The following is a 20,933-nucleotide window of genomic DNA, read 5'->3' on the forward strand; positions in this document are numbered from 1 at the left end:
TGAAACCTCTGCAACGCCTCCCCTTGGCTTGTAACGACTTCCCAGCCGAACACCTCACCCTTTCCATTCTGAGGCCAGGACTCAGCACAGCATCCTGTCTAGATGTTCAGTGTAGTTCATCTGGCTTTGCTTTTTACCTTGAATTGATGCCATTCAGTCACAACAGGTAGGACTAAGTTATACCAGGGTTTCTCAACATTGGCCTTTTGAGCCGGACAACACTTTGTGGTGGGACTGTCCCGTGCCTTGTAGCACTATTCACAGCATCCTCGCCTCTACAGGGGAGGTGCCAACAGCAACTCCTCCCCACCAAGCCATGGAAATCAAAAAGTGTCCTCAGACATTGCCACATGTCCCTGGGTTGGGGGGTGAGGGGGCAAAATCACCTCCAGTTGAGAACTGCTGATTTACACAGTAATTGTAATTAAAAGACCTAAGCTTTATCAATTTAGCTCCAAAGCTGTATTTTACAATCATTTCCAGCAAACCATAAACATATAATCTGTTAATAATCATATCTGAAAGGATTACCATGGTTTTTTCTCTTCCCTCAGCTAGTTTCCTCTTTTTATGTATATGTTTGTTACGATCAATTTCTACATCACCATACACATTTGATACATCCTCAAGAAGAACCAGTGGAACTTGGCTTGGGGCATTAGGACCTACGGATGGGGGGAAAACACCAACACTTAGAAATGCGGAAAGGAAAAGAAAACTTAGTATCAGGTGGAAGTTTACTTAGCTGTTGTTTGAAAATATAGGTGTAAAAAGTATGTTCTGAGTGATCCCAGTTAGGTAGACAAACAAGTATACATGAATAGGAAAAAAGACTATATAGATATGCAACAGATTATTTATAAAGGTTCTCTCTCAATGACAGATTACAAGTGCTTCTTATGTGTCTACAAATTTTTCATAGTAATCATGAATCATAAAATCAGCCCAAAACTCAAGACTATGAAGTTATATGTGTAATACCTTATAGCTATAAATTCCAAACAAAATCTAAATATATGAGACTATAAGGTAATACACAAAAATGAGAGCTGTATTATATTGGATGGGTAGGTGATTTCATTGTCTTACCTTTCTATTTTTCACATTTTTTAGAATTTATATGCAAAATGCAAAAATGTTATTTAAAAAAATCTCTGTCTACATTGGGGAGGATATGTGCTATGGTGAGTGCTGTGAAGTGTGTAAACCTGCCGATTCACAGACCTGTACCCCTGGGGATAAAAATACATTTTATGTTTATTAAAAAAATTAAAAAAAAAAATCTGTCTATTGCAAAGCCTTTGTGAAATCTACTTCAGTACTTTGCTACATCTGCTTTTTCAAAATAGAGGCACTGGATATCTGTATTTAGTTTCATAGTACCACTATATCCTTTAATGTAGAAATTTAATTAATTAATTAATCAAATGGGCTCCATGTCTAGTGTGGAGCCCAAACACTAGTGTGGGCTCAGTCTCACAAATGTGAGATTAAGACCTGAGTGGAGATCAAGAGTCAGACACTTGACCAACAGAGTCACCCAGGTGCCCCGATATAGAAATTTTAAAGTAAAATGTACTTACATAAAAAGTACCAACAACTTAAAAAAAGCACTCGTGTCACCCCACAATGATTTCGATCCAAGAACAATGTTAAGGTAAACATTTTCATCATCTTTATCACCCCAGTTTTGGGAGACTCTAGAATTCTTTAACCAACCTTGGAACAGAGATGGTTGTATGCTGTTGACATACTGGAATGCATTCTTGAAGAAGACCAGCATAGTGGAATAAACCACTTGGTTTTTATATTTTGCATGAGCTTCATTATCAAAGTTGTTCATGTATCTGCAGAGATCTTTCATTCTGTGCAAAATATCACCATAGCTTCTGAAAGATGAAGGATGATAAAAATTATTTAATTACTCTGGGCTTGTCAGTAAAAGGTCTAGAGAAAAGCCCCAGTAGAAATGTGACATTTACCAAATGTGGCTGGAGGCATGTGTAATTCCCCCTCTGAATTAGAGCAGTGATCAGACCACTATCTCAGGACACAGACATGACAAAGTAGCTACTCTTTCTTTTGAATGCCAAAGAGTGCTTCAAGCTCAACAGCATCTTACAAGTTCATACTTCTATTGGGAATCTTTAAATAAAGTGAAAACCACCTTCTTTTGCATAAATACCAAGGTTACAAGAGTTGCCCAAAGAAAACTGTATCTATACATTATATACTTTTTAAGAAAGTGTTTCTGTTTTTAAAAATCCTGGGATTACGGTATCAGAAGGCTTGCTAAGCAATTCTAGAAATGAACAATTTTTTACCGTCTTCCTTTATCCATCTGCCATTCACATCTCATTCCAACAACATTTAAAATCTTAAACAACCTCTCCCAAGGGTCCACAATCTGGGATGATTTTTCAGTCAGCCCTTCTATTATGTACTTCTGAGAGCTCCGTTTGCTTGGTGACATTAAATCAGCTGCTTCTTGGGCACCTGGGAAATGAGAAAAATGAGGCCTACAATTAATCTTACTATTTACTATGTATGTAGTACTTGAGAGAGAAAGACAAAGTCTGAATCCCTATTCAAGAGGCAAGAGCACAGAATCCCAACACATCATGTGTTTTGTCGAAGGACCCACAGCCGGCCACTGGAATAGCAAAAAATGCCCTTTGAGCTTTGGCACGTGCATGAAGCTCAGGACACTAACATTATGATTCAGCAAGTTGACTGTTTCAGTCAAAGCATAAAACTGATTCCAGAAAAGTCTCATTTCTCACCTGTGGTATTTTTTTCCAGGAACCACCTTTTAGAACACTATCACGCTGGTACGCATCCAGAGAATAATCACAATGATGAGGGATTTTTGAGTTTGCAATTTACTAACATCTGTATAAATAAAACTGCAGGATATTCTCACTTACCTTGATGCTGACTCTCTATTTGAGTAGATCTAGTGACATAATTGATATAAAATTCAGCTGCTTTGTTCAAGTACTTATATAATAAATTGGCAGGCAATCGGACATCATGGTTGTTGATTATTAGAGGAAGGACATCACAAACTGTCGAAGAGGAAAAATAAAAAAAAACAACAGTTGTCATCTACCCTACAATTCTGATAGAAATGAAATTTATTTTAGAGTTCACTTAATGTAGTATCTAAAATATATAGGGAAAAAACCACATTTATGGCACATTTATTTAAAAATTGCAGTACACAGGGACACTAGTGGATGGAGTGAGCAAGGAACTACACAAACAGATTTTACATTATGGTTGAGGGTCTAGTTCTTACACTGGGTGACAATTCAAATGTTTATTATTATGCCTCATACTTGAATATATTCTTTCAGGGGTATCAAATGTTATTTATTTGCCAGAGAGAGAGCGAGTGAGAGAGAGAGCCCACAAGCAGAGGGGAGGGGCAGAGGTAGCAGTCTCCCTGCTGAGCAAGGAGCCCGATGCAGGACTTGATCCCAGGACTCTGGGATCATGACCTGAGCCAAAGGTAAACGCTTAACTGACTGAGTCACCCAGGCATCCCTAGAAGTTATTTAAATGCTTTTTGGACTAAAAAAATAAAGAAGGATTAAATTTCATAATATGAAAAGTTCCTTTGCTTTCCATGAATGACCTTATCCCTGAGATGATACTTACTCAGCATATTCCTACATAAGGAATTAATACAAAATAAAACTTTTCTTACCAAATAATTTTCTAAAGCAGTTAACAGGAGATTCTTGTTCTTCAATAGTTTCAGCCTCTAATAATGCTTCCCCAAGGCCAACCTGTTTCAAAATACAGTAAATCATTTAAATCTGCTACAGTTTAAGATGTCAGAATTACATAAAGAGTGGCTTTTTAAATTTACCAAACAGTTTGTATATGCAAACTTCCCCAAGAAACAAATATTCTCATTTTAAGGACTAGAAAACAAAATACATCAGCAACACAGCCCAGAAGGAAACCCCAATTTAACCTGACCACTGACTACTTTGTCTTGGTTATTCTCCTCTGAACTAGCAAAATTAAAATGCTATCAAAATGTCTATAGAAACTTAAAGGAACCACTGGAACTAGTTAGAATGAAAAAGGAGAGGTAGATATTTTCTACAAAATGTTGAAACTAACTGTATTCCCTACATCGAGATGTACTATGTTGACAAACCTTACCACTTTCAAGAGTTGTCAGGAGTAGCCAGTCATTCAGCCTAGGCTAGGCGGGACACAACTGTGACTTTTAAGGCCACCTTTCCTTTCCTTTCTACCATGGATTCCCTAGCAGAGTAGAAAGTAGACTTATCAAAATCCACCCAGACATCTGCATTATCTTCCTTGGGATCACCTGGCCATGCATGGGGTAAGGGTAAAACAATGGAAAAGATGATATAACACAAAAAGTGAATAGTTGAGTAATGATCAAGGAATGTACTGGGTTGAATAGCATCCTCCCAAAATTCATGTCCACTCAAGAGTCTCAGAATGTGACTCTACATATATTTTATCTTATAAAAAAAAAATAAGGTCTTTGTAGATGCAATGAGTTAAAAAGAGGGCACAATGGGTTAGGGCAAACCCTAAATCCAATGACTACAATCCTTACACGATCACGTGAAGACACAGGAACACAGACATCCAGGGAAGAAAGCCATGTGACAACAGAGGAGGAAACTGGAATGACGTAGCTGTTAAGCTGAAGAATGACAAAGATTGCTGGTGACCACCAGCAGCCAGGGAGAGGTAGGAAGGATTTTTCCCTAGAGCCTTTAGAGGGAGCATGGTTCTGCGCACACCTTGCTTTTGGAATTTTCAGCTTCCAGAACTGTGAGGGAATAAATTTTGGTTGTTTTAAGCCACTCAGTTTTCTGGTACTTTGTTACAGCAGCCCTAGGAAACTAATCGAGGGAGGTACAGAACATGTCAACTGGGGCCAGAAGCTTGAAAGATAGTGTGGATAAGAATAAACAGTAGAGTTTGAATTAACAGAGTTAATGAAACATATTTAAGACTCAGTTTCCTCATCTGTGAAGTGGAATACTGTCTACCTCAAGGGGTCCGGGAAGTATGGAAGGAGATGCCTACCAATGCCTGCCAACAGGACTCAACAGTTATTACAGATAGAAGGAATAGAGGCAAAAGCATGTGAAAAACATGCCTGTGAATACTACAGACTATGGCGCTCAGTTAAATTCAAACATTGTTGACCATAATATAATAGGATTTTTAAAAAAGATTTATTTATTTATTTGAGAAGAAAGCATGCACGGGGGGGTGGGGGTGGGCGCGGGCGCAGATGGAGAGGGAGAGACAAAGAATCTCAAGAGGACTCCATGTTGAGCTGGGAGCCTGATGTGGGGCTCAGTCTCACCATACTGAGGTCACAACCTAAGCCAAAACCAAGAGTCGGACGCTCAACTGACTGCCACCCAACCACCTTTGGAACAGGATTTTTAAAAAAACTTTACTGTACTTTACAGACTGCAAATAAATAGCACTGTCTAACTTGGTCACTGTTTCCTTATACTGACAGGACAACTTCTGGAAATTTACAAAGTCTGATGACACTGAAATCCTTTTAGCTTTACTGATGAAGATTCCTTGATTCAAGTTCAATCTTACGTAGTGTTCTTCAGCTTTAGAATATTTAGATATTCTAAATATTTAGAAATTTAGAATTTCTGCTTTAGAATAATACACACTAGAGCTTCTAACCGAACTGATGAATGTGTTGATCGATTTTATTTTCTCTTGAGAAAAAGGAAAGGATCAAGTCATACCCCATGCTGCACCACTGTCTCAGGGAAGCGTCTCAAAAGTAGAAGCAACATTTCTGATCGTTCCAATGTGTTGAAGCACTGTTCCGTAACCTTTAGTAACATTTCGCACTGGACCCGACCAGGGAGAGTTTCAAACAAACCTGTACATAACACATTTTATTTTAAAAAATTTCTTTCGGAAAGAAAATCCTGAAGCTACAGTGGAAATAAGGCATTTTCATGTATAGAACAGTAAGTCTACATTTAGAATCACTGTTTGAGTTTTACCTACAACCTAGAAGAGGCTTTTGGCTCAGATGGTATTGGACACAGATGTTTGCTGAATGATCCTTTCAGGATCATTTGGAGACCTTATCTGGGTCCAGAAGGTAAGAATGGCGTAGGTGAAGGGTCACAACAGTGCTTGCTGTTGGCTGAGATAAAGAGGATGCACTTGTTTAAGCTGAAATGACCTAAATCACCTACTCTTTCATCCAGAATTTGAAATCTTTCATTGGCTATCACAACTAACACAGGCTGAAGGTTAATGGGAAAGGTCATAAATCACTAAAAGTTTCTCTCCTGTTTTGTGGAGATCTGCCTAATCTACAGATGCTCTCTGACCACTATAAAATCTGTTAAAAATATATTCGATTCCCTGGGCTAACTGATAAATCTACACTCTTTAAGGGATCTTAGAGGTTTCTAAGCAAATGCTCAAGGGACCAAGTGACACCATTTGTACAGACTTTGGGTACCAATACCACAGATGTTGAGTTTTCTATGAAATTGCTATATATAAATGAGTGCTCCAGAAACGGTAATTTATACATCATTATCACTCCATTCTTACTTCTTAAAAATTGGGTTTGTTTATCCTGTGAATCGTTCCTTAACGCTGATGTAATAATGCTGATTTCTCTCCACACCACCGGCTGATCTGGGAAATTCACAAACCTATTTTAAAATGAATGCATTAAATTAAAATGTCAGACTCTATATAGTATTACAAAAAGAAAAGAACATTAGCATATGGAGAAATACACACTTTTCTTTATTACAAGTGAATATGGTGATGTACTGAAACAAGCCAAAATAAAGATATAAAAATAAAAACTAAGGAAAATGAGGTTAATCACAAAAGTTTTTAGAGTTTTTTGTAAGTGAAAAGACAAATGAACATAATATATAAAGCACTCCTAAATATGAACAAGAAAAAAAATCCTACCCAAAGAAAAAAAAGAATACAAAGAGAACACTTGAAAAGATATTTAGTCTTACCAGTAATACAATGAACACAAATTTTTAAAAAATAGTAAGATTCCACTTTCTATCACATTGGCAAAAATTAAAATCTGATAGACAGACTGATAATATGAATGCTAGCAAATTGTGGGTAAAAGGGCACTCTTATACACGGCTAGTAGAAATGTAAACTGGAATAGTATTTTTTAGAGTAATTTGATAGTGTATTGTATAATATCCTTGACTGTGAAAATAAATGTTTAAGAATCTACTCTATAGAAAAATACTAAAATACGGGTACACATTTGCTTACTGATACTCTGAATATAATCTCAAATAATTGGAAACTACCTCAATGTCCGCCAGTATTACAAAATGCTATGCAAATATGAAAAAGAAGAGCTCTACCTACTGAAAATTAAAGGCATCCCTCCATGACAGAGGGTGAAGAAAGCAAGCGGCAGCGTGATATATGTAGTATGATTTCACTTTTGTAACCCTTTCCCACAAAACCAACTTATACGTATTGTACTGTGCCTACATGTACACACAGACACACAAAACTTAACTCCGGTTGAGCTGGAGGGACTTTGACTTGTTATTCTCTATGCTTCAGTACTGTCTGAACTGCAACTATTATTTCTAAAATAAATGATCGGAAAGAAAAGTTTTAGCAAGAATCAAACATTGGGAGACTTCTCTGCATGCCAGCAGTTGACTGAAGGCCCAGACGCAAAAAAGTGAGCTTTAGATTGCCCAGAGTTGCAGATGCACTTGAAGGTCCTCCCCCAGCTCCCACTTCCACACACACACAAAACCTCACGCGAGACCCAGGGCGGCGCAGGTCGCACTCACATGTCGTACAGCAGTCTCCCCGCGGTGGCGGTCCTCTCGGCATTCCGCTCGATGGTGTACATCTCATACTGCAACACAGATCGGCCCAGAGGGTCACAACCTCCGCCCGGGGCTCCGCCTAGCTCACCGCCCGCCGCGCCAGCTGGCCTCTACTGAGCGCCCCTAACCCGGGAGGGCCGGGGCGCAAAGCATCACCCGGGGGCACAGAGCCGCGGGGCTTACGAGTGTGACCCTCGGGCTCACTGACAATCCTTCGGTCCCCAAGACGGGACGAATAACGTCTCCAAAGTAGCAGGCACTAACAAATGGCTGCCATGATGATGAACGAGCGGAGAACGGCCTTTCCAAGCGGCGATGCGGCGCCGTCCCGGCCACCGAGCAGCAGACACCCCCCGTCTCCAGCCACCCGGACCGCAGGCGGGGCCCGCTGTGTCTCAAGGTGCTGGCCTCGCGGGGGAGAAGGCGTGCGAGGGGTGTCGGAGAGCGGGGCGCGGGAGGTGGAGAGAAGTGGGAAGGCAGGGATCGGGGTGGGCCGGACTGGGGGCGGCCGTCCCCCAAGGCGGGAAGCGCTGGCGGCCGGGGCGGCCCCGGAGCGGCGAAGCGCTCACACCTCCACGGAGGCAGCCGCGTGCGCGGGCCTGACCTCACCTGGATGTTAAAGTCGGTGGGATAGAGGCTGCGGGCTGTGATCAGCCAAGCCTTAGCTGCCCACAGGTCCTGCTGCACCAGCTCCCGGGCTCGCTGCACCAGGAACTCGCAGTCGCCCTGGGCCGACATGACCCAGGAGGCGTCCGGCCGCCGGCAGCGGAGGTCGTTTACCTTCCGGCTCTGGAGACGCCGCCGCCGCCGCCGCTGCCGCGGGGGAGGCTTCTGCGCATGTCGGGGTTGGCCGATCCGGAAAAGTGTTCCGTGTTTTGCGAGCAGCCTCCTCCGGTCAGCCCCCTGTAACCGTCCGGCCCCATCCTCCTTGGAGGACCTAGTGTTTGGGTACGGACTTTTCCAGGTCACCTCCAAAACGTGGAGAAGTGGATTCCCACTCTTGCGGGCTCCAGCGTGAGTGTCGTCCAGTCAGGGAGCATGCGCGGGATCCGGTACTCTCCGAGCTACCTCTGCGGGTTCTTCTGTCCTTCTGGAGATCTGCAGATGGACGGTCCGTGGGTGTCCTCGAGGTCTGGTACCCCGGGCCAGGCTGGGAAGAAGTTTGAGAGGAAAAAGCAGAGGGCGGCCTCGGAGGCGGTGGGAAGGAGCGCGCAGAGCTCCCTCGGCCCGGCCGGAGTTGAGGAACCTGTCCCTGGGTCGTTGCCCAGGATTGGGTTTATGGGAAAAAGTCTGAGTCCTAATTAGGGGCCAAGGCTCAGAGGGCCGTGCTAATGCCTAGCGTTCGTTCTCTTTTCTAAGTATGTCCATATTATATTGTTGCTTCTTTATTTGCTGATTTCTGCAACAAACATTGACCTCTTGCAGTAATTAGTACGTGGAAAGTGCTTCGCTGCATGCAGTGGGAGCGACAAAGGTTGTTCCTGTCCCAGCAGGGGTTTTACGACGATATGGACATGTGGCCTACAGGAAAATAGGCCATTTTAATGATCTCTTCCCATCAATCAGTGTCATTTTCACCGACACTCCAGATTTGTTTTCCATTTGAGAGAAGGAGAACAAGAGTCCCCCTGCTTTGGTGAAGGAGAGGCTGCATTTAAGAGCCGGAGTAGCAATACTTATCTGCCACCTAAGAAGAATGTACCAAAATGTGGATTCACTAGTTTTCAAGCCAAGTTCTATATACAGAAAGTTTTAGCAAGTTATATTTACCACTGGTATCTTCGATTTATTTGATTTAAAGCCAAGAGATTGAGGATTCAAAGCTGGTTTGTTTTAAAAATAGAATTACTAGGTACTTATATACATGAAAAACTATATTTTAAATAAGTATGAATATATACATTACTATTCATGGGTATATGTAAGGCCTAATATATTCTTACTAATTGTGAAAATTTATAAATACATGATCTTCAAGTTAATGGTGAGTTAGTATGCTAACTTTATTTTTTAAATTTTTTTATTTTTTAAAGATTTTTAAATTTATTTATTTGACAGACAGAGATCACAAGTAGGCAGAGAGGAAGGCAGAGAGAGAGGAGGAAGCAGGCTCCCTGTGGAGCAGAGTGCCCAACGCGGGGCTCGATCCCAGAACCCTGGGATCATGACCTGAGCTGAAGGCAGAGGCTTTAACCCGCTGAGCCACTCAGGTGCCCCTAGTATGCTAACTTTAGACATTAAGTACCAAGAAGGGCAGGCATAAAGAAGCAGTATAAAGCACCACTGCTAGCAAATCCAAGCTCTTTTATTTTGCTATTTAGTTTATGATATCATTCTAAAAATAGCACTTTTAATTATATTCCCCTTTACTCAAAAATTTTAAGGGTTTTATTTATTTATTTGGGAGAAAGTGAGAGAGAGAGAGAGAGAGAGAGAGAGAGCATGATATGGGGGAGGATCAGAGGGAGAAGCAGACTCCCAGCTAAGCAAGGAGCCCGATGTGGGGCTCTGTCCTGGGACTCTGGGATCATGACCTGGGCCAAAGGCAGATGCTTAACTGTCTGAGTCACCCAGGCACCCCTTTTACTCAAAATTTTTTAAAATTTGATTTTGTTTCATTAGTCACCCAGAAGATATCTTAGCTAAATTCACTGCATTAATATCAGTCATTCTGTGATCTATTTGTTGTGTACTTGAGGAAGTATTCTTGTTTCAAAGAGGCTGTTTAATGTCTCCTGATAGATTATGCACAGCAATAGCCTAATCGTGCCATCACTTTGTAGGCCAGGATTGCCCAGTGACAGAATTCTTTTGGCTTTGTAGAAGGTAGAAAATTGAACTTTCAACAGCTCAGGGTAATTTTTATTTTATATAGGTCATGAAAACAGATAGCTGGCTTAAATATTTTTCATTATTTAATTTTAATAAAGTGTTATGTAAGGATTTTGGGGTGGCAAAAATGACTGATTTGGTTTTTAAACTTTATGTTTTGGGTCTGGAATTACCAAAACAAAATCCAAAGCGAAATTGTACACTTGTCCCTAAGTATTTAGTTCTCTAGTGTTCTTTTAGATAACAGTTGTAAATTAATATTTTCAATCTAGGGGCTAAATAAAGGAACTCTGGTTAGGTGCCAACCAGTTGAAATTGCCTCTTGCTTTTTGCCAGATTACCATGTAAGATTTGTAGTGATTTTCTTGCCATCTTCTTAATTTTGAAAGGTGTCCAGTTAGACATTTCTGCTAGGATGTCATGCTGGCTGTCACGCTTCCTTTCTGGAAGTACAGAAAGGAGGTGGAGCCACACAAAGGGAATTACCACCTTCTGGCCTCTTTACTGTGATCTTAAAGCCTAAGAATCTGAGCTCCTGGCCCACGTTCTCCGCCACAACTTCTTCTTTTTCTTTTTTTTTTAGAGGGCGAGCACAGGAGAATGAGAGGGAGAAGCAGACTCCTGCCAACGAAGGCAGACACTTAACCCACTGAGCCACCCAGGCTCCCCTCTCTGCCACAACTACTAAACCATGCAAAATGCCCAGCATCCAGCCTGAAGGTCCCTAAACTCAGGTCAGTGACTTGTATTAAACTCTATGTTGCTTTTTAAATTTCCATCTCGAAAACTTCAGACTCACAAATGCAACCTTGTAATTTGCCTGCACTTGGTTCTTTTCAGCAGTTTCCTCATTTCTCTTCTGGACTTTAGCTTCACAGATTTCTATTTCCTTGACACCCACATTCTTCTAGTATATTTGACTCCTCCTGGACCTCCTTCTTTCCTGCTTATGTTAGAGCCTGTTCTCTGATACGCAGCACGTTCAAGGTCTGTGCATCCTTATCCCACTACTGTAACCATTCTTCAAGTTGCGGACCCTGGAACCAGCCTATGTGCATCTTCCTAGATGATACAGCTGGCTTGAAATAGGTGCAATTAATGTATGTTTGGCGAATGTAGAGGATGCCGAGTTCTGTTGGTGACTAGCACACACAGGCGCAGATTGATGCTGCACCAAATTCCAGGGCTTATTATCAATTTGGGTCCTCAACTACTCCCACTTCCCATTCTTTCACCAGCTTTTTTGAAGGCTTTGTCATTTTTCTCAAGCACTCATACTCTTCACCTTGAGCAGATGATTTTGCCTTCAATGAAGAAGATTGAGGCCACCAGGCCTTACTCAACCTCCTTCAATTTTGGAACCATGGCCCTATTTATGGTTCAAGACCAAACAGGTCACAAGGTACATATTTTTAAAACCCTTTGATGGTTTCCAACTGTGCTGATACCTGACTTGTAGGCATGGCTCTGCCTTATCTTTTGCTGCCACCACCCCCCTCCCCACCACCAAAACTTCTTTCAGATCTTCCCTGTGTTATGTTCTCCCTCATCTCCAGGCGTTCACGTAGGCTGTCATTTTTGCTCTGCTCAGAACACTCCCTACTGCTATCATGGTGGGAATTAATTCTTCGTGTCTCAGATAACACTTCCCTGACCCACCCCTCCTTGGTCATTGCCCTTACACTGTTTTATAACTGATGGTTTACCAGACATTATGCTCCGTTAGATCTCATGCTATCACTGTCTCGGCCCCTAAGGTATGCCAGGCGTGTATTAATAGTAGACTTTTAATAAAATTTAGATGAGTTTTGAATTTTTTTCACCCTTTGCTTATCAGTTTGCCTAAACCTGAGATTTCATTCATTCCCTCTGGTTTCAGGGATAGAGGGTCCCCTTTGTTCAAGGCCAAAATCTTCACCTGTGCTCCAAATCCTGTAGGCTTGGCTTCCTCAGAAAAATCTGCCTCATCAGTTATCCTCACATCTACAGTGTACGTCTGTTTCTATGGATTCCTACCAGCAGAGGATGTGTTTTGGGGGGCTGCTGCTGCAGCTTCCCCTTGTTCCTAGTAGATGCTCTACGCCGTGCACTGTTCCCCTCTCCCAGTCCTCACACCTGTCCCCTACTGCTGTAAGGGCTGCTAACTGCCCACAGCTCTGCCCTTCTGTAGAGGATGCCTTCAGCTTCCTTCAAAAGTTGGCCATTCCCAAGGAGTGATACAAGGTATGCAAGGTAGTGCCCTTGCCTCAAAGGGAGGAAACCTATGGCATAGTTTATGTTCAGGGCAAGTTTGTCTGAAACCACATCTATGTTCAGCTCTTTCCCCTTCCCTATTCTGCTTCCTTCCCTTAAGGGCTTTTCTTGAAGGACACTCCCTCAATAAATCGAGCATTCCCAAATCCCTGTCTCAGGCATTTCTAGGTAACCCAGGTCAGGCAATAATTACTACTGGACATGGGAGCACTATGAGGTACCTGATAAATCCTCTGGGTTCTATATGTAGTCCCTTTGCATCATTTGTGTAGCAGCAACCATTTTCCCTTGGGAATTAGGATCAATGATCTAATACAGTAGCCCCTTTCTTTTGTGCCTGTTGGTTCAGTGGGGCAAGGAGCACCAAATGGTCTTATTTCTGATTCGGTGGAACCCTGACTGTGTTCCCCAGTGGTTACCCTCCTCTCTTTGGAATAGGACTTCCAAATTCTCAGGGCACAAGATTTAAGGGGAACTATTCGAAAAAATTCCACCAGTGGATTATTGGGTATATTCTGAGGGGCCACTCTCTTGTGCCACCCGTGCTTGGTTTAGAGCATATCCTGTGTCAATAGCACACTTCCCCAACCTCATAGGATGTGGTTTAGTTGACACCCTCATTAAGCCTCCAGGAGACCATATTCCATCATTCTGTCAGGCCACCTACTTCTGGGTGATGGGAACAGAGTAAGACCAGTGAATGCACTGGGCCTTTTCCCTCTGCCACATTTCTTTGCCATCGAATGAGTTATTGGGCCTGAAGTGGTATCGTATGGCATACAGTGGTGATGAATAAGGTGTTCTGTAAGTGCGTGAATGGTGGAACGGGCAGAATGTTATGGGGGCAAATCTGAATAGTATGAATTCCCATGAGGACAAATCACTCCCTTCTCCATGAAGAGTGGGTTCGTTGTTAAGTAAGCAGCTTAGGTAGCTGGCTGCTCCCCTCAGCCTCCACCCCCAGGGAAATGGTGCCGTATTGGGGGTCTTGTCTTGGCTTCTGCCATTGGCCATTTGGGCTCTCAGTGGTAACTCTAGTCATATCATCCTTGGTGAGGGGAAGTTCCTGTTGAGCTCACCATGCTCCCCTGCTCACCATGCTCCCCTGCTGCCATGGCCACTTTTTCCATGGATCCACTGAGCAAACACTGAGTGGCTGGGGAAAGAGATTGACCAACATCCATAGGCTGAGTCTTCTTGTTTCCACCTGATTTAGTGAGATTCTTCTTTGCTGTGGATGTCCCCTGGGAAGCACTTACGCAAAATACAACCGCCTTTACATTTTATACCCATTCTGAGAGTCCACATTACTACTTTCCCAGATCTGTTTGTCACTAATCTTCTAATTTTGCTCTTTCCAAGTCCCTGATCTGTCAGATAATCTGTCATTGACTTCCCATGTCAGCAGAGATTCCTACCTCAGGTCCAGAGTGGACCACTGGATAAACTGCCCAAAGTTCTACCTGCTGGAGATATTTCCTTTTATTGTGTTTTAGGGCTAACCCTGAGTGTGGCTGTCTTTTGGTGGTCACCCACTGCCAGATGCCAGCATACTGTGTACACCTTTGTGTCACCAGGTACTCTCATGAGGCCACAGATGTGAGTTCAGAGAGAGGTGGTAGGGCAGTAGACATATCTACATGGGACTCTGAGCCATACTCATGAAAATTTCTTGTGGTTTTCAGAACTGCTCAGGCTCTCTCTTATCTATTGCATTTCCACTAAATAGAAGAATGATTCTATACGCTCTTAATTTTATGATGGGATCATGAATGATGTTCTAAATAATAGAAAGTTCATGATGGGCACCTCAGATCACAGGTCAGTGGATATCCCACAGGTCAGGGGTCAATGTCCACCAGGCTCCAGTAGCAATCCAGACACTGCTTTTTTTTTTTTTTTTAAGATTTTATTTTACTTATTTGAGAGAGAGAGAGAGAGAACAAGCAGGGGGAGTGGCAGGCACAAGGAGAGGGAGAAGCAGGATCCCTGCTGAGCAGGGAGCCCAATGTGGGGCTCAATCCCAGGACCCTGGGATCATAACTTGAGCCGAAGGAACCACTCAGGTGCCCCTAGGAACTGCTTTTCAAATGAGATTGCTTTGAGCTCGGACTGTGATTCTTCTGTTAGTCCTTGTCAGAGGCTCCACACAATATCTCTATGTCACAAGCATAGAATTCTATTGGAATCTCTGCTCCTTTGGGCCCGACTCGACTTGGTATTTGTTTACCAAGTATCAGTAGCTGTGCTAATTTGTTTTACTACAAAGTAAAGATATATCTGGAACAGCAGCTGAAGTTAATACCAATACCTGATTAAGTTCATGACAACTCATAGTCATTCTCCAAGATCCATCTTGCTTTTTCAAGGATGAACCATCAATTGAGTTAAATGGGATGTAATGGGAATCACCTACCATGCATCTTTCAGTAATAGAGACTTTCATTCTGCCTTTCCTACACAGTGGCTCTTACTCCATGAGGAAACCAATTAGGAGGTTCTTTCTGTTAGTTCCTAAGCACGTCTGTGGGGAAATAATTACAGGATCATTTCCTGTGGGGTTTGTTGGACATGCTTTGAGATAGCCTTGAACCAAGACACCACTTATGACCTGATTGGTAGGCCGCTGTGGTGCTGTAGGCCTTCAGCAGTTAATGTTATTCAGGGGTCATGAACTAACTCAGAATTAGTTAATTCAACCTTAATTCATTATCTGATAACCCTGAGGAACCCAGGTTTTCTCTTCCCCAGGGTCTATCATCCTGATAAATGGCTGCATGTCCTCTGTGGAAGCCTTTTAAGGAGGATATGAAATTGTGGCTAAGTGGCAAAGTCCTTTTTCTGTGTGTGTGTGTGTGTGTGTGTGTGTGTGTTTTAAAGATTTATTTATTTGAGAGAGAGAGTGCGTGCATGCACACACACACGTGGTGGGGGAGGGGCAGAGGGAGAGAGAGTCCTAAGCAGACTCCACGCTGAGCTTGGAGCCTGATATTGGGCTCAATCCCCTGACCCTGAGAGCACAACCCGGAGATCACCATCTGAGCCAAAATCAAGAGTTGGATGCTTAATTGACTGTACCACCGAGGCGCCCCTTGCAAAGTCCTTTTTCAAAGGGATGTAGCCTCTACCTCAGTTATGGAACCCTGGATCTGTGAACTGACTAGAGTCTGGGAATTGGGTACTTTCCACTTATAGTCACTAAAGTCAGATTTCTGCTCACTTGGCTTAGACTTTCTGTGATTTTATGAATGAGTAGGCTCTCCATCTACCTTATTCCTGGGAACTATGTGATGGATTTACCACTGCCACAGATCCCTGGGGGCCAAAATGCTCTGATTGCCACTCTGTGCCCGAGGCTTATTATGGTCATTGTCTCCACTTTGTCTCTAATGGTCAAGTGTTACCGCTTGACCTCTAGGACACAGGGATCCCGTTATCTCTCTTGAAATCAGGAAGCCCGATTCTTTTATTTATTTATTTATTTTTGCGGTATAACTGACATATAACCTTATGTTAGTTTTAGGTATACAACGTAGTGTTTCAACATTTGTATGTATTGTGAAATGATCACCACAATAAGTCTAGTTAACATCCATCCACTCATATATATAGTTACCATTCACTGTTATAAAAAACTTTATTTCTTGTGGGAAAGCCTTTTAAAATTACTGTTTCGGCAACTTTCAAATATGCAAAACAGTTTTATTAACTATTAACCGTTCTATACATTACATCCCTATGACTTATTCATTTTATAACTGAAATTTTGGAACTTTTCACCCCCTTTCCCATTTGGCAAGCCCTTCAGTGTCCTCCCCTCCGGCAATCACTAGTCTGTTCTCTGTATCTATGAGCTTGGTTTTTGTGATTTTAGTTTGTTTGTTTGTTTGTTTTGGTTTTTAGATTCCATATATAAGTGAGATCATGTGGTATTTCTCTTTGACTTATTTCACTTAGCATAATTCTCTCAAGGTCCATCTATGTTGTCACGAATGGCAAAATTTTTTTTATGGCTGAATAGTATCCCATTGTGTGTGTGTGTGTGTGTGTGTACGTGTGTATAAACACACCACATCTTTATCCATTCATCTATCAATGATTAGGTTGTTTCCATATCTTGGCTATTATAAATAATGCTGCAATGAACATGGGGGTACAGATATAATTTTAGAATTAGTGTTTATTAGTGTTTTCATTTTCTTCAGATAAAAACCCAGAAGTAGAATTGCCGGAGCATCTGGTAGTTCTACATGTGATTTTTTGAGGAACCTCCATACCATTTCCTACAGTTGCTGCACCAATATACATTCCCATCAACAGTGCCCTTTTCCCCACATACTCACCAACACTTGTTATTTCTTAACTTTTTTGATGTTAGCCATTTTAACAGGGATAAGGTGATAGCTCATTGTGGTTTTGATTTGCATTTCTCTGATGATTAGTGGTGTTGAGCATCTTTCTCATGTGCCTGTTGGTCATCCATATGTCTTCTTTGGAAAAATGTCTATTCAGATACTCTGCTCCTTTTTAAGTCAGATTGTTTGTTTGCTGTTAAGATATAAGTGTTCTTTGTATATTTTGGATATTACCCCTTTGTCAGACATGTGATTGCAAATATTTTCTCCCATTCAATAGGTTGCCTTTTCATTTTGTTGATAATTTCCTTTGCTGTTCAGGGAACCCAATTCTATGGCAGCATCTCCCATCAGCCTCTCTGGCCTACAGAGAACAGTTAATCTAGAGATTTTTCTGGCTGCTGGCACTCCCTTCATTGATGCATTTCTGAGCCATCCTGGGTTGTAGGGTAGGGGTTGGCTAAGCAGGCTGCACATAATAAATCAACTCTAACATTCCCATCTCGTTAAGACATCATACCCATTCTCCAAAGTATGCTAGGAAAATTTAGCATCTCAGTCTAGATCATCTCTGAATCAGGCTGTGCAAACAAACTCTTAGAGCCATTTGGTGCTCTCACAGCCACTTCAGGACCAAAGTGCAAGGAAGACATATCTGAAACTATTGCAACAGATCCAGTAGAATTCAAATATGATAGATAGTAATGATGTATGGAACCTCTAGCAAGGCCCGTTGAAACAAAAACATGCACATTTGAATAGTTCCTAGATTTTTGCTGCTGGACATATTGAATCTAGAATAATAATAATAATAATAATTCTTCTTCTTCTTCTTCTTCTTCTTCTTCTTCTTCTTCTTCTTCTCCTCTATCCCCTTCCCCTCCTCCTCCTCATCTAGAATAATTCTCCTCCTCCTCCTCCTTCTTTTTCTCCATCTCCTCTACCTCCTTTCTTTTCAACAAGCTTTAGTTCACTTTATTTTTCCTGTATAAAACTATGTAGTGGTCACAGCTGGGGCCTGTGTCCTCTGCACAGGGACTCTGGTGTGGATCTTTACAAGATGGTCAGTGAATTCTTGATAGGGAGACTTGGTGAACATTGTCTCTTTCCAGAGGTCAAGGGTGAGATAGCTGTGGGTCCTGGAGATGGCATCCAAAGTAGCCTTGGCAAAGTTGCCCAGGGTGGCAGTGTCCCTGGCTGAGGTGTAGTGGTTGTCAATACTGGCCATCTTCAGGAGCTTCTTGGGCACAGGGCTGAGACAACGTCAGTGCCTCTGGGGGCAGCACAGAGCCACAGTGGCCGGTTACCTTTCATGGGACAGTGTGGGGCTTGTCAATCTTGTTTCCCCCCCAGTAGCTTCACTGCATAGGGAGGATGCAAGGCTTGGCCAGGGTGATGGCCCCATGGATGGCAGTGGCTACCTCCTTGGAGCACTTGACACCCACACCCACGTGTCCATTGTAATCTCTGATGGTAACAAATGCCTTAAACCTTGGTCCACTGGCCAGCATGGGTCTGCTTTTGCACAGGCATAATCTTCAAATCCTCATCCTTAAGGGATACCCCCAGGAAGAAGTCAATGACCTCAGATTCCTTGATGGGCAGGGAGAAGAGTTGGATCTCCTCTAGGGACTTCATGTCCGTGACCAGGCAGCCCAGCTTGGTGATGGGGATCCACTCCTCGTTGACGGCCTTCGCTCTCTGAGCTCTGTGGCCTCCCTCCAGTGGGGCCCCAATGCTGCTGCCACTGCCTGAGCCTCCATGGCAACCACCCTGCCTCCCTTTCCAGGGCTCCCGGGCCCTCATGGCCCTCCTGTAGCACCCGTGTCATCTGCCATTTGGTGTTCTCTTGGAGAAGAAGCTGAATCTAGAATTCTTGGTAAGTGCACTCATGTTGATAAATTTGGTCCTACCTAATTTTACAATTTGTCCTTTCTGATCAATGCCGTTATTTTCCATTCCAAGGTTCTTGAGGATGTGAATTGGTAGAATCTTATGATTCCTTTGAGATACATTCCTCTGTCTATTCCTGGAATAGGTTTTGTAATTCACTCTCTGGGTTGTACAGGAATTTTTCTTTTTTTAAAATTTTACTTATTTATTAGAGAGCATGAGTGGGGGAGAGACAGAGGGAGAAGGAGAAACAAACTCCCCATTGAGCAGGGAGCCTGACATGAGGCTTGATCCCCGAACTCCAAGATTGTGACCTGAGCTGCTTAACTGACTGAGCCACCCAGGCACCCCAGGAATTTCTTTTCCTTTTAGAAAAATGTTTTACTTGGAAATAATTTCAAACTAAAGAGAAAAGTTACAAGAATAAAAATACTATAGAAAGGGCACCTAGGTGGCTCAGTTGGTTGAGCGTCTGCCTTTGGCTCAGGCCATGATCCAGGAGTCCCAGGATCAAGTCCTGCATCGGGATCCCAGCTCCTCAGGAGTCTGCTTCTCCCTCTGACCTTTTCCCCTCTCGTGCCCTCTCTCACTGTCTCTCTCTCAGATAAATAAATAAAATCTTAAAAAAAATACTACAGAAATTATTTGTATATCTGTTATTGGTTGAATTGTGTCCACCAAAAATGGATCTGTGGAAGTCCTAACCCCTAGTACTGTAGAAGGTAACCTTACTTGGAAACAAGGTCTTTACAGAGGTAATCAAGCTTTAAACTGGAGGTTATTGCATGAGCTTAGGCCCTGATCCAAGAGGACTGGTGCCTTATACAAAAGGGGAAATAGGGACACGGAGACATATGTGCACATGGGGAGAACGCCATGTGACCATGAAGGCAGAGATCAGGGTGCTGTAACTACAAGCCAAGGAGTGCCAAAGACTTTGAGCAAACTTCCAGATTCTTTGTCACAGCAGATTCTTTGTCATAGCTCTTAGAAGGAACCAACCCTTGCTGACACCTTGGTCTAGGACTTCTAGCCTCCAAACTGGGAAACAGTGCATTCTGTCATTTAAGTCAGCGATAGTACTACTACCTAGTTTGTAGCACTTTGTTTATGGCAGTTCTAGCAAACTAATATGTACCCTTTACCCAGTTTCACTTACCATTAACTTCATTTGCTATGTCATATGCATAGATTTCCTCCCCCCGCCTACACACACGCACACACACACACCACATATATATGCATATATATGTATGTATAGGTAATACATGCTTTTACCAAACAATTTGAGACTACATTGCATGTCATGGCCCTTTACTCCTAAATATTTCAGTATGTATTTTCTGAGACTATGGATATTCTCTCACATTAGCCACAGTACAGTTATCAAGTTCAGCAGGCTTAAGCTTAATAAGATTGTTTTATCCAAGCTACCATCTCTATGCTGATTTTTAATGTTTTTTTGTAGCATTTCCCCCCTTGAGTGAAGAGTCCAGTCTTGGATCAGGTATTGCATTTACTTTTTTCACTTAGTGTTCTTCAATCTAGAATATTTCCACAGTCTGTCTTTGTCTCTTATGTCATGTCTTTTATGACATTTTTGAAGAATTATAGCTGCCATCCATTTTCTTTTAAATAGAAAGCTCCTCATTCTGGCCTCATCTGATCCTTCCTTGGATCCTTCCTTAGATTCCCAGGT

At 42.4% G+C, this 20,933-nt stretch overlaps 1 protein-coding gene and 1 pseudogene across 5 annotated transcripts in view; both read right to left on the reverse strand.

Annotated features, from left to right (window-relative positions):
• The window catches only part of INTS10 (integrator complex subunit 10), a 38,224-nt gene extending 29,517 nt beyond the window's left edge, over positions 1-8,707 (reverse strand). For 3 of the 4 annotated variants that reach the window (XM_080795761.1, XM_080795758.1, XM_080795760.1), the window contains exons 1-9: positions 8,511-8,655; positions 7,863-7,930; positions 6,616-6,719; positions 5,784-5,923; positions 3,713-3,794; positions 2,928-3,068; positions 2,325-2,496; positions 1,720-1,889; positions 532-665 (exon numbers count right to left, since the gene is read on the reverse strand). In XM_080795761.1, coding sequence (XP_080651887.1) covers positions 532-665; positions 1,720-1,889; positions 2,325-2,496; positions 2,928-3,068; positions 3,713-3,794; positions 5,784-5,923; positions 6,616-6,719; positions 7,863-7,930; positions 8,511-8,639 — 1,140 coding nt within the window. In that variant the 5' untranslated portion in view covers positions 8,640-8,655. Of the gene's footprint in view, positions 1-531; positions 666-1,719; positions 1,890-2,324; positions 2,497-2,927; positions 3,069-3,712; positions 3,795-5,783; positions 5,924-6,615; positions 6,720-7,862; positions 7,931-8,510 lie in introns of all 4 variants that reach the window. The other variant, XM_080795759.1, reaches the window with a different exon arrangement.
• Positions 8,708-18,335: 9,628 nt separating this feature from the next.
• Positions 18,336-19,179, reverse strand: LOC308336964 (small ribosomal subunit protein uS5-like; annotated as a pseudogene). The gene has a single exon. The product of its transcript is annotated as a small ribosomal subunit protein uS5-like (transcript).
• Positions 19,180-20,933: the final 1,754 nt, after the last annotated feature.

Source organism: Martes martes (genome assembly GCF_963455335.1).
Source record: "Martes martes genome assembly, chromosome: 2".
Classification (NCBI taxonomy): domain Eukaryota; kingdom Metazoa; phylum Chordata; class Mammalia; order Carnivora; family Mustelidae; genus Martes; species Martes martes.